General features: G+C 54.1%; 1 protein-coding gene across 1 annotated transcript; it reads right to left on the minus strand.

Annotated features, from left to right (window-relative positions):
* Positions 1–7,673: 7,673 nt before the first annotated feature.
* On the minus strand, positions 7,674–11,701 carry LOC104547624 (green-sensitive opsin). Its single transcript, XM_010193407.1, has 5 exons — positions 11,227–11,701; positions 9,336–9,504; positions 8,464–8,629; positions 8,111–8,350; positions 7,674–7,906 (listed from the first exon to the last, which is right to left on the minus strand). The coding sequence occupies exons 1-5, from the start codon at positions 11,585–11,587 to the stop codon at positions 7,775–7,777; spliced, it is 1,068 nt and encodes a 355-aa protein (XP_010191709.1). The 5' UTR covers positions 11,588–11,701; the 3' UTR covers positions 7,674–7,774.
* Between the last annotated feature and the right edge of the window lie 216 nt (positions 11,702–11,917).

An 11,917-nucleotide genomic window follows, 5' to 3' on the forward strand; every position in this document is an offset into this window, starting at 1 on the left:
TGGGGCTGCCCCATTGCTCTTGGGAGTCCCAAAATATCCCCACCTGAGACCAAAATGCTGCTGGGAGGCTCGCAGAGGGAGCAGTTTGGTGTCTCCATTCCTCTGCTCCAGATGGTGATGGCTCTTGCACTGTGGTCTTCCTCCAGCACCAGCCTAAAAGCTTCACTCGCATCCCCCCGCTTCCCTCTCTGCTCCTCTTTTAATGCATTTTTATGGCCCAGGCGGGGCAGCCCGTGCTGCACATCTGCATTGCACATCTGCAGGGCACATCTGGATGGGATATTCCTCTAAAACCCTTGCTAAGCCTGCTCCCTGTGTCTGATCCCACTGGAAGGAGATCCAGCAGCCTTGGGATGTCCCAGTCCTTTCCCTCCCATGGCATTGGCTCTGCTGCCACGTTTCAGTGCTTCTCCAGCCCTAAGTTGATGGCAGTGCCCAGTTCACCCTCTTTTTTTTGTGCTCAATTTGTAGTTTCGTGTTATCCCCTCCCCAGATCTGTGCTCCTGCTGATGTTCTCTAGACCTTAAAGAATATTTAACCACCTGTTAAATTATTTATCCCTTTGAGGTTTCGTGCACTCGGGGCAGCTCGCAGCCCTCCTGGAGAATTAACTAGAGCCATAAATCAAAGAGACGTTTGAGAAATTTCCCATTGCCTGTGCTGATGGCAGCCTGGCCCCTGAAATGCCACTCGCAGGCTGGGAGCCGGGCGCTGCCACTTGCTGCTATTACTTGTTTAGGAGCTTGTTAAATTTAGAAGTTAAATAGAGTCCAGGAAACGGATGAGACGCACCAAGTGCCGGCTGTGGGGGAAATTGAGTGGCTGCCACCCCTTAATACTCCTTGTTAAGCTGTTTTTTCTGGTTTTTTAGCTGCCTGTGCTTGTGAGGGGTCCTGCGGCCGATGTGCAGTGGTTTGATACAGTGAGCCCTGTCCTGCGTGTCCCCAAAAGCTGCAGGAAAGGATTAAGGGAGTAAAAGGAGGAACAGAGAGAGGGGAAAACCCAAACAAGGAACCTCAGGGCTTGTTTTGATTTACTCACAGGAGCTGAGGGTGGTGCAGCAGGTTTTGCATGGGATGCTTTGGGATGCACTGCAGCAGCAGCAGCCCTGCTCAGGCATTCGTGCCAAAGCTGCGCAGTAAGGCAAGGCAGGGGACAAACCCTGGTGCTCCGATGTCTCAATGCGGCATCACACGGAGTGAAACGCGTTGAGGAGTCGCCTGCGGGCAGGGCTTCTCCATAAGGAAGCTGTGGAGCGGCGCTGGCACAGCCTGGGCAGGGAACCTGGGCAATGGGGACGTGCTGGTGCCTGGAGAGCTGTGCCCATGGGTGTCTGCACAGCATGGATGTTCCCATATTGCTGGAAATCACACAGACTGCCCAGAAGCTTGCTGCTCCGTGTGGCTTCTGTGTCTTTATGGCTTTTTTGTATGCTTTACGTTGCCCGAGTGCTCCCAGGCACCCTGGGTTTGCAGGGGGTGGCTCTTTGGTTGCGGTGCCACCCTGGCTGTGCTGGCCTGGGCCTCCCATGCCCATCTGGGTGAGTGTGGGGTCTCCATTTGAAGCCCCTACCTCAACAATGTGTTTTCCCCTGTGTCCCCTCATTTCTCCCCATGCTGGAATCCTTCAGCAGGGGTGGCAGGCAGGTGGCTCACCCGTCCTTTTCCTCTCTCCCCTTTTCCTGTCCTTCCTCTCCCCTTTTCCTGTCCTTCCTCTCCCCTTTTCCTGTCCTTCCTCTCCCCTTTTCCTGTCCTTCCTCTCCCCTTTTCCTGTCCTTCCTCTCCCCTTTTCCTGTCCTTTCATCACAACTTTCTCTGCCATCAGCGTTTTTCCCGCAGAAGCCACCTGCATCACTTCTGCTCCCGAGCAGGAAGACGCCGCCTCCAGAGCCTGCTTTTGCCACTGACCACAGCACAAATCACCTCTGCAACGGCTTTCCCTCCACCATCAAACCCTCCTGCACCGTCTCACTGAGATTTTACGCGTGGTTTGTCCTTAATCCCTTCCTGTGTTAAATCTCAATGGCCCCAAGGTGCACGGTGGTGCCTGGGACCAGCCCAGCTGCACCTGCAGCACCGGGGTCCTTGGGACCGGACCCTTCCCTCAGGACCAAAAGTGTCCAAGGAGGGGACAAGTGCTGCTGCCATGCAGTTAAACAAGCCCAAATCCCAATTTCCCCAATAAATTAACTAATTAATCTCCCTGTGTGGTGATGCAAAGCCACAGCCAGACCCCAGGGAGGGGGTTTCTCCCCTCCTGTGCTGCCCGCAGCCCCTTTGCAGCCCTGCCTGGCTCCATCCCCGCTGTCTATTCCTCATAGGAATGAGAATTTGGAGTTTGTCACGTCTGCCTGGCAGGCAGCAAGCCACCAAGCGAGCGAGAAGGAGCCTGCAGCAGCCAGCCGGGAGAAAGCGCTAGGTAATAGAGGTATTTATTAAAGGAGGGAAGAAATTTATATGCTATTCCTGCTTCTTCAGCTCTCAGTCATCACCAAGGGGAGAGGAGGAGTGGGCAGCTAGTGCAGGAAATAGCCAGGAGTCTGTTTTCTGCCCATTTGTCAGTCTGATGAACAAGAAAAATAGAGGCGGTCTCGATGAAGGAGAAATAGGGGATGGATGGGGTGTGGAGGAGCTGGAAGAAGGGGCCATGGGGGGGAGAAAAGGGGCCAGGTTGGAGGAGATCCCTGCAATGGGGAGGGTCTGGGGGTCTCAAGCTATCACCAAAATCCACGCACCTCCCCTTAGCAAGGCACCCCCCAGCCTGTTAGTTTATCTCGAGTGCTTGGCATCTACCGGAGAAAAGCACTTGGGAGTAAAAACCTCACCGAGTATTAAGTGCTAATAATTCCCTCCTTTTATTTGCAGTTATCCACCTACACGAAAGAGCCTGGGTTTTTGCTGACACTTTCTTGCTGGGAGTTGAATGCTGCCTGAATCATCCATCCAGGGCCGCTTGTTCATAAAAAGTCAGGGATTGCTGTTTGAATCCTTTTATTGCTGCTAACGTGTCACAGGCAGCGGGGATGGATTGGGGGAGCATTTGCATGGGTTGGGGATGGCCATGGTGGGAATCAGCACAAATTGGGGGTGCTCGTGTGCCCTCCTTGGGGTGCAAACACCACCCGGGTGTCCCTGGTGGAGGAGATGCTGTTGGGGCTGTGATGTGCCCCTGGTAAGGGACATTTTGGCCTCTCCCAAGCTGTCTCCTGATATCGTCTCCCCATGGCACTGGGATCTGTGCACCCCTGAGAGGGGCCAGGGTGGGATTTGGACCCCCCCCAGCCCTGCGAGTGCGATGGCACAGAGGGAAAGGGGGAGGTTTTTAATCTTATCTTGCCGTTTCCAGAGCTGCTGGCGTGGCTGCACAGGGAGATGCTTTTCCTTTGGCAGAGATAAATGGGCAGAGCCAGCCCCTCCGGGACCGCTGCTCAGATGAATAAATACATCCCAGGAGAAACACAGGACAGCGATAACCCAGCCTGGAGGGGCTCAGCCCCGGGCAGGATGAGTGCAGGATCCCAACTCGGACCTTACAGCCTTGTACCCCACTCCCATCCCTGTATTTTGGGGCCAGATCTCGGTCCATGCCCCGCAACCACCGCCCCTTGCTGAGCTCTCCCTCTTTGCCCTGCGGATGTCTCCAAACCAGGGACGTTATTAACTACAAGCTGCTTTTCCCCCGACTGCAGCTTGCACAAACGATAACTGATTTAAAATGAATTGAGCCAATTACCGCAGTTTTCCTAAAACAGATGACGGCAATACGCGGGCGAGGAGGAGCGATCCCAGCTGCGGCGGGGATAGGAGTCAGACACTGAAATGCCCTTTGGGCCCGAATTTCCAGCTGTCTGGGTTTCCTGGCTCAGTCTGGCTGCTTTCTGTGATCTCATGTGAACTGAGGTGGGAGCAGCCAGGGGCTGCTGAGCAACCTGAGGCCGATGGAGAAGGTACCCGCTCTGTTATCTGCTATGAACCAGCAGGGCCCGAGTGATCCTTGCTGACTGCAAGCAAGCAGTGCCTGTAAATACCAATGGGTTAGTGGAAAAGTGGAAAGAAATAACTCCTGAATAGATATCGATATATTAAATTAGTACTTTGGGGCTGGGTTTGGGCATCTCCCAGTTCCTGGGGACTGGTGCAGGTGCAGATTTGCCATATGGGAAAGGTGGAGGTGTCCAAGGGGTCCTAAAGGGGAGCTCCTGCCCCAGGATATCTCATAGATGGTTATTTATTTAATAAATGGTTATCTCATAGGTGGTTATTTATCTCATCGGTGGTTATTTATCTAATAATTGGTTATCTCATAGGTGGTTGTTTATGTCCTGGATATGCCAAGCCGCTCTGCCGTGCCCAGATCCGATCTGCACATGAAGTTCATCAAATTTTAAAGAACAAATAATTGTCGCTGGATGTCTTGTCCTTGTAATATGAGGAGCTTCATTGAAAAGGAAGCATAATGAAGATGGATTAAAGATTAACTGTGTGGAGTTGAGGTAAGGAATCTTGAAATCAGGTTCTCATTTATCTGCCTTTCCAAACCATGCGAGACATTGATTTACTGGTGCCAGCAGTGCCAGCACACCACAGGGACACGAGTGCCACCAGAATCCTGCTCTGGGCAGGATGGGCCCCTTGGATGCAGCCCACACGAAAGCTTTTGGAATTGAGATGAGCTGAGCTGTTGCAAAATCAATTAGCGCTGAACCCCCTCGGGCAAAGCGCGCGATTGTGGCGTCTTATTGCGTTGCCCTCTGAGCAGTAAAAATACATGGATACAGACGTATAAAACAACCTGGAGCACGGGGTCAGGGATCTGGGCTCCTGCCGCTTCCCTCTTAATCTCCCATTAAGTGATGTATCTTCTGATTGCTTTTGTCAGCGCTCTAAATTTAATAACTGAAAGAACCGTCTTCTGCTATTGTTCGCATATAAATAAGTGTTGGATCGATAAGGAACATCTTTAAAAGCTGCTGGATTTGAAAAACGAGGGGAGCACGGCCTGGCAGGCAGTTGCAAGAAAATTACAGCTTCGCACCTCGGAAAAGCGGTGTTTAAAACAAGGAGAGCGGGACAGAGAAGAAAAACCCTTCAACGCGGTGCTTTTTGCTGCTGAAAGGTTGAATCGATGAGGGCTGGGTGAGGTTTTAGCGTTTGGTTGTAGATAACTTGGTCGTTGCTCTCCTCCCCTGCCCCTGCCTGCCCAAACTGGGTGGTTTTAGGGAAACCAGTGCTGCACCTTGGGTGCTTTAATGTTTTTTGCAAGGATTTATTTGAGGAGAGATGAAAATCAGCACCTGGGTCAGCTGGGATGGAGAGGGGCTGGAAGGGGTGGAAGGGTTGCTTTCTTGGGATGGGTTTATCCTTTTATTCCCACCTGCAGCCTTCATCCCAAATTAAGCAGCTCCTCCTTGGCATCGTGGGCTCGCCCGCTGTGGTGGCACATCTGGCGCAGCAGCTGGATGCTGTGACCGCAGGTGGGGACGGCCAGAAGGCATCGCTGCCAGCATCTGGGGCCATGGGGCTGGGATGCTTTGCTTCATCCCCCCTGTGCCCATGGGAATTTTGGCTGCAAAGCCTCAGCCGAGTGGTCCCTAGGTCCCTGGAGGTCCCCATTTGGGATCACAGCCGCTGTTGTCCCCCTCCAGTGTCCGCTGCATCCTTGTGAATCCTTCCAGCATCGCTGCGTGGCAGAAAAAGGTGAGAAGCCCTCACCTGTAACTCCAGTATTTACAAAAAAATAGAAGAAATAAAATAAGTGGGGGGATGCGATGCTCTGTGCAGGGCATCTGGTTATGGAGGGCTGTGTTCCTGTAATATATCGCACCCGAAAATGCAGGGGGGAGCTCAGCAGTGTGTTTGAGCACAGTGTGTTCAATCACTCGCCCCCGCGCCTCTGCTGCTCCCCCGTTTGAGACAGCAAAAGGAAATGGGGTTGTGGCTTTGTAGGCGAAGGGAAGGAGGCTCCCGGGACCAGGGAGCACGGGCCATGAATTATTCAGTGTCACTGTCAGTGCAGGAGCAGCACCGGGACCTGCTCCTTCGGTGACCCCAGCACCGTGCCCTGGCTGGGAGCCCTGAATTTGGGTGGGTGCAGACGTGGTCCTGCTGGGTGCGGAGGCAGGAGGGTGCTGGGGAGCTGGGGTGGGGGGCAGCGTCCTTCACCCCCATCCCCAGGACCCCCCTGTGCTGGTGGCTTGGAGCAAGAGGTGGTTTCTATTCCCGCGTCCCCATCCCAGTGGCGAGCCTTGGGCTTCCTGCAATTTTGGGTTGTTTTGGACTAAAAAAAGCAGGAAAAAATGGCTGAGAGGGGGGCAGACGTGTGCAGAATGGGGAGGGCTGGGGATTGCTCTCCAGCCACCTCGGTACCAAATTCACTGACACAGGGAACAAATTTTCCCTGACTCTGCCAATTCCTTAACGACGCCGACTCCGAGGACCCCGCAGGGAGGGGAACTTGAACTCTGCAGAAAGCTCTCTGCCGAAGCTTTATTTAAGGCTATGTGGGGGATGCTTAAATATTCAAGGCTGGAAAACTCCTGGCTGGTTCAGGCTGGGCAGCGAGGGCTGTGGTTCAAGCACTGGTTCCTGTGCCCTCTCTGTGTCTTGCCTCTAAACCCTGTGGTGCCCCAGCCAGGGGGGCTGTCACCTTGCTGGGCATCCTCACTGCTCTCCCCACTGATTTAGGCTGGTCTGACCCATGGGTCCCCTTTCCCACGGCTTTTGGGATTGCCTCTCCACCTGCATTTTCTCACCTGGACACCAGCATCTCATCAACGGAGCCCAAGAGAAAGGACGAGGACCGAGCATTTGTATTTTTCTCTGTGCTGCTTCTGTTTATTTCTTAATTTTTAATCCCTACTTCTTGACTGTCGAAGTCCTTGTGCTGACACGATATTATTTATTTATAAAATATGTACAGGAAAGCGCTCGGGGACCGGTCCCACCCTCCAAGGTTGGCCATGCGTGTCCGGCTGGAGCTGAAAGATGGTTTTTCTCTGCCTCAGAGTCAGGAGGAGGAGGAGGAGAAAAGAAAGGGCTGAGAAAGATAGAGACTTCAAAGTACATGAGCAAATATTTACAGGGTCCAAGACAAAAAAAAAATATATCTACAGTGTTGTCTTGGGGATATGGGGAGCGGAGCTTGAAGCGCAGCCGGCTCACAGCTCCATTTGTTATATTGATTTATAAAGATGATGGGTATCGATTTCCATCGGCCGTGCCAACAGCGGGTGCACAGCTCTGCTGAGCCCCAGGCTCGGGTGCTGGCCAGGGGCAGCCGGGACGGCTCCAGCCCCGGGGCGTTGTGGTTTTGGGGGTTTTTGAGGCGCTTTGTAGATTTAGTTATTTAGCAAATGAGGGACAAATTCTTCTGCGACACTGCCTGGAGCACCAGGGCGAGGGGATGCTAGCAGGGAGGAAAAGATTGCAGTTTGGGGTTTCCCACTGTTTTAATGCGATAGGAACAAAACAGAGGGGGTGTTGCTGACACAGGGGTGGTCCCCAAAAGCCAACTGGCTCCTGGGAGCTGGGGAAGGGAACCGGGCTCCTCCACAAGGGGCTGTGTCAGTGTGGAAGAGGTCGGGGTGCAGCTGTGAGTGCAGGGGCACCCCAGTGAGTGTGGATGGGGCTGGGGGGTCTGCACATGGGGGGGATGCTATGGCAGTGCCCGGGGGGGTGCACAAGGGAGTGACTGCGTGGAGGGAGGCTGTGGGTGCGGGGGTGTCTGGCTCGGTCCCCGAGCTCGGCGCATTGCCCCAGTTCAAACTGTCCATGGTCTATGCAGGTGATACTTGGCTGGAGGAGACGGAGGAGACCTCGGTCTTGCTCTGGGATACGGTGGAGGAGACGTCTTCATCCCCAAAGGGGTTCTTGCCGCAGCAGATTGTGGTGATCATGCAATTACGGAACTGAAGGAGGGAGAGAAATGGAGGAAAAATAGCACTGGGAGGCAGTGGGGATGTACTGAGAGCCCCTGACAGGCCTCAACGTTGCTGCTCCCCCCAGGCTGAGATGCAATCGCTTATGGGGAGGAGCGAGGTGCTTGCAGTGACCCCAGGCGTGCCGGTAAGTCAAGGGCAGGGGTTGACTCTGCAGGACATGGGGCATCTCACCTGTTTGTTCATGAGGACGTAGATGATGGGGTTGTAGAGGGAGGAGCTCTTGGAGAAGAAGGCAGGCACTGCCATGAGCGTGGCGGTGAAGTCTGCTCCCTTGTTGGTGAAGATCCAGAACGCCACCACGGCGTAGGGCGTCCAGGCCAGCATGAAGCCCAGCACCATGAGGATCACCATCCGCGTCACCTCCTTCTCGGCCTTCTGGGTCGTGGCTGACTCCTGCTGCTGGGCAGCTGCCTGCGGGCAGGAGGGTGTTGAGGGGCACCCCATGGCTTTCCACCTCCCAAATCACCTCCCTTCTCCTGCCTGAGCTGCCCTCCCTGTCCCCATTCACCCCCTCCCGACGTTACCTCTCGGACTTTGCAAATGAGGCGCCCGTAGGAGAAGAAGATGACCACGACCGGAATGATGAAGTGGATGATGAACATGTAGAGGACGTAGGACTCATTGTGGAAGTCAGGGTTGTGGGTGTAGTAGTCAGGGCCACAGGAGCACTGCATCCCCTCCGGCATGTATCTGCCAGTGAGAAAGGTTAGCATCTTCACCAGGAACCCTCCCTGAGGACCGAATCCCCCAAGGATGGGGATGCTCCATGATGGGTGTTTTGGGTGAGCTCCTCCCTGGCTTTTCCTCTGCATCCCATGCCCCAAGCTTTTCTCGCTCCACAGCACACAGCTCCTTTGGGGCAAGCATGAGCTGTGCCTACACGTTGTGCTTGGTTGCGTAGCATCGGTTTGTTCTGATGCTTGCTCCCTCCCATGGGGTATGGGCTATTTATTTCCTTGCTATGTGGCTGAGCATTTGCCTGCCAGGAGCCACCTGCTCTCCTGCTGCAGATGGAGGGATGCTGAGTGGGTACCAGAGCCTTTGGGCTGGGGAAGGTGCTCCCAGGAGCAACGCTGGGGTGGCAGCAAGGCCAGGTTTGCCTCCCCTGAACAGCGTGGCCATCCAAGTGCTCTTTATGATTTGCAGAGAAAAATGGTCCCCTCATAATATGGGTAAGAGGAGCTGTGCCTATGTCTCTGCAGTGCGTAAAGGGAACACGAAGGGCTGTTGCAGCTGGAGATGCTGAGCCTGTGGCTGCCTTTGGTTTGGGGACACGTGGCAGCTGAGGTCCCATTTCTGTTCTGATTTCCCCCATTGCCTGCAGCCAGGGCACCAAGTCTGAGCCACAGTCACATCTGTCCCAGCTGGGGTGGCTGCCCAGCATCCTTCAACTCACCTGGACCAGCCGAAGAGGGGTGGAGCGGCACAGGAAAAGGCCATTATCCAGGTAAAAGCGATGCCCATCATGGCGTGGGTTGCGGAGAAGCGGAAGTTTCCCATGGGTTTGCAGACCACGATGTAGCGCTCGATGGCCAAGACCACCAGGGACCACAGGGCGACCTGACCTGCGGGAGGGAGAGAAAGGGAGAGCATACGGTGGTGGTAAGAGCTCCTCTGGGCTTCATCTTCATCTCATGGTTGCAACCAAGAGGGGTTGGGGATCAGCAAGGGATAACAGCATCTTATTCAATAACCAAAAACCTCCCAGCTGTGACATGCAGCACATCTGGGAGCCGAGGGGAGCGTCTGTGCCGCAGCGGGGTTGCTGGCAAGGGCGGAGGGGCTCGTCGTGGTGTTTGAATCACTTAAAAATCGAGGGGGTTGAATTGCACCTGGGCGTCAGGAAGCGCAATTTCCGGCGAGGATGCCAGATGCGCCCAAACCTGTTGATGCCTTTAAATGTGCGTTTCGTGAGCCTTACGCCAGTGCTGGATCAGGGGGGAGGCGTCCAGGGGAGGCTGTGTGGGTGGGTGTGCGTGCACATGTATTTATAAGGGATAATTAAACTTCAGGGGATTGGGAGTGTTTAGTCGGTGCTGTAAGCCTGCTAATGCCCCCAGCTGTGATAATCTGCTGATAACTACACCCTGGGCTGGGATTCGCTGGAGACCTGCTGCTTGCACACCGACTGCTTCCCATCAAACCCCCTTCCCTGAGAACAGGAGCCTCCTTGATCTGTGCTAGATACAGACATTGGGAAGGCAAATAATGCCCCAAACCCCACAAGCTCCCTCGCTCAGAAACACTGCAGACTCATGCAATCTTCTACCCCTAAAGCCCATCCTTGGCTTGGATCAGGACATTTTGCTTTGCTTTTGCCTGGCAGAATATCCAATTTTTAAGGTTTTTATTATTTCTTATCGTATCAGCATCCTTGTTGTGGGAAATCGCCCCATTTAGAGGAAAGGGAAACAGGCTCAGTCCTTGCAGTGGTTATGGATCTCCATGGCAAGGATTAGCGGTTGTCAGCTCCATCAAGAGGTGTTGTGTGGGCCCGGCTGCCTGCGTGGGCACGGGGCGCAAAATGCATTTTCCCGGCTTTGCACGGGGGCTCTCTGCAGGGCGAGGCGTTAGCGGCTCTCGCGTCCTTGAGAAGTGAAATAAGAACGTTCCCAAGGGCACCCAGATCGGGTACAACTGGGACAAGAGCTGAGCAAGCGCTGCAAAGCTTGGGCCTGGTTTCCCCAGCTCTGTGCATCCCCAAATCCTCATTCTGCCACTCTTCTCTTGTGGTTTAAGAGCTGCTGCATCTTCCTTTTGCCCTTAGATAAGCTGTGACCCCTCTCCTTGTCTTGAACTCCTCTCCATACCCCTTCTGTGGGGTCCCTCTCCCAAGAGGTGTCTCTTACCTCTCCAAACCCTCCCAAATACTTCACCTTTTCCCCGAATGAAAAGGTTTTTGGTAAAGGTGCTTGAGATTGTTTCAAGGACGTGATGTGGTCAGCCCCAATATGTCCCTGATGGCCGCACAATCTTGGCGTGAATGCACAACGAGCAATGTGGCAAATTGACCCCAGGCTTGATCCTGCAAATGAGGATCCCTTCCTGGGCCTCATTTCCTCGCTGCTGCCCTCCTGGTCATGATGCCAAGAAGCATCAAGACCAAACTTACATAAACCTCTCCCTTTATCCCCATCTAGTGGGGAAGCAGCACCTTGCACGGCGAGCTCTGCCCCATGCGACACGTTGCAGCGGCGTTGAGATGGCTTTCTGCAGGATGAAGGGGAAAAATTTGGCTCCCAAAGCCTTGAAGAAGCAAGACCCAAGCTCCAGCCCCCAGCCCTTACCTCCCAGCGTGGCGAAGAAGCCCTCAACGGCACAGCCGACGGGTCCGAAGACGAAGTAGCCGTTCCAGGCAGTGTAGAAGGTGACGGTGAAGCCAAAACAGGCCATGAAGAGGTCGGCCACCGCCAAGTTGACCAAGATGTAGTTGAGCGGCTGCCGGAGCTTCTTGTGCTTGAAGGTGACCAAGAGGGTGAGGAGGTTGATGGGCAAACCAGTGGAGATGAGGAAGAAGATGTAGCAGCACACCAGGCGGTATTTCCAGGGATCGGCGAGGTAATACTGGGGGTACTCGAAGGGGCTTCGCACCACCCCTGTCTTGTTGGACATAGGCACGTAAAAATTGATACCTTCCGTCCCGTTCATCCTGCCAAAGTTATGGCAGCTGCTTTGGTTTTGAAGGGTTCTTTTTAACTATCAAATGCTCTGATTTTGTAATTAATATCGCTTCAACCCCAATTTAATAATAAAAAAAGGAAGCCCCACCCCCCCCAATGTGGGAAAAATGCCCAACTAAAGGATCCTCCCCCCTTTAAAAAAATGAATTGTTAATTGATAAGAACAATGATAAATCCCGAGGGGACGGGAGGTGGTGCGCTGCCCCTGCTCCCCGTCAAGGGCTGGAGGTGCCCCCGTGCCAGGGGAGGTTTTATACCCTTCGGCCTCCTCGAGGGAGCGCGGGGGGAGGCTGGATTA

Source organism: Mesitornis unicolor, unplaced genomic scaffold (genome assembly GCF_000695765.1).
Source record: "Mesitornis unicolor isolate BGI_N332 unplaced genomic scaffold, ASM69576v1 scaffold10431, whole genome shotgun sequence".
NCBI classification, from domain to species: domain Eukaryota; kingdom Metazoa; phylum Chordata; class Aves; order Mesitornithiformes; family Mesitornithidae; genus Mesitornis; species Mesitornis unicolor.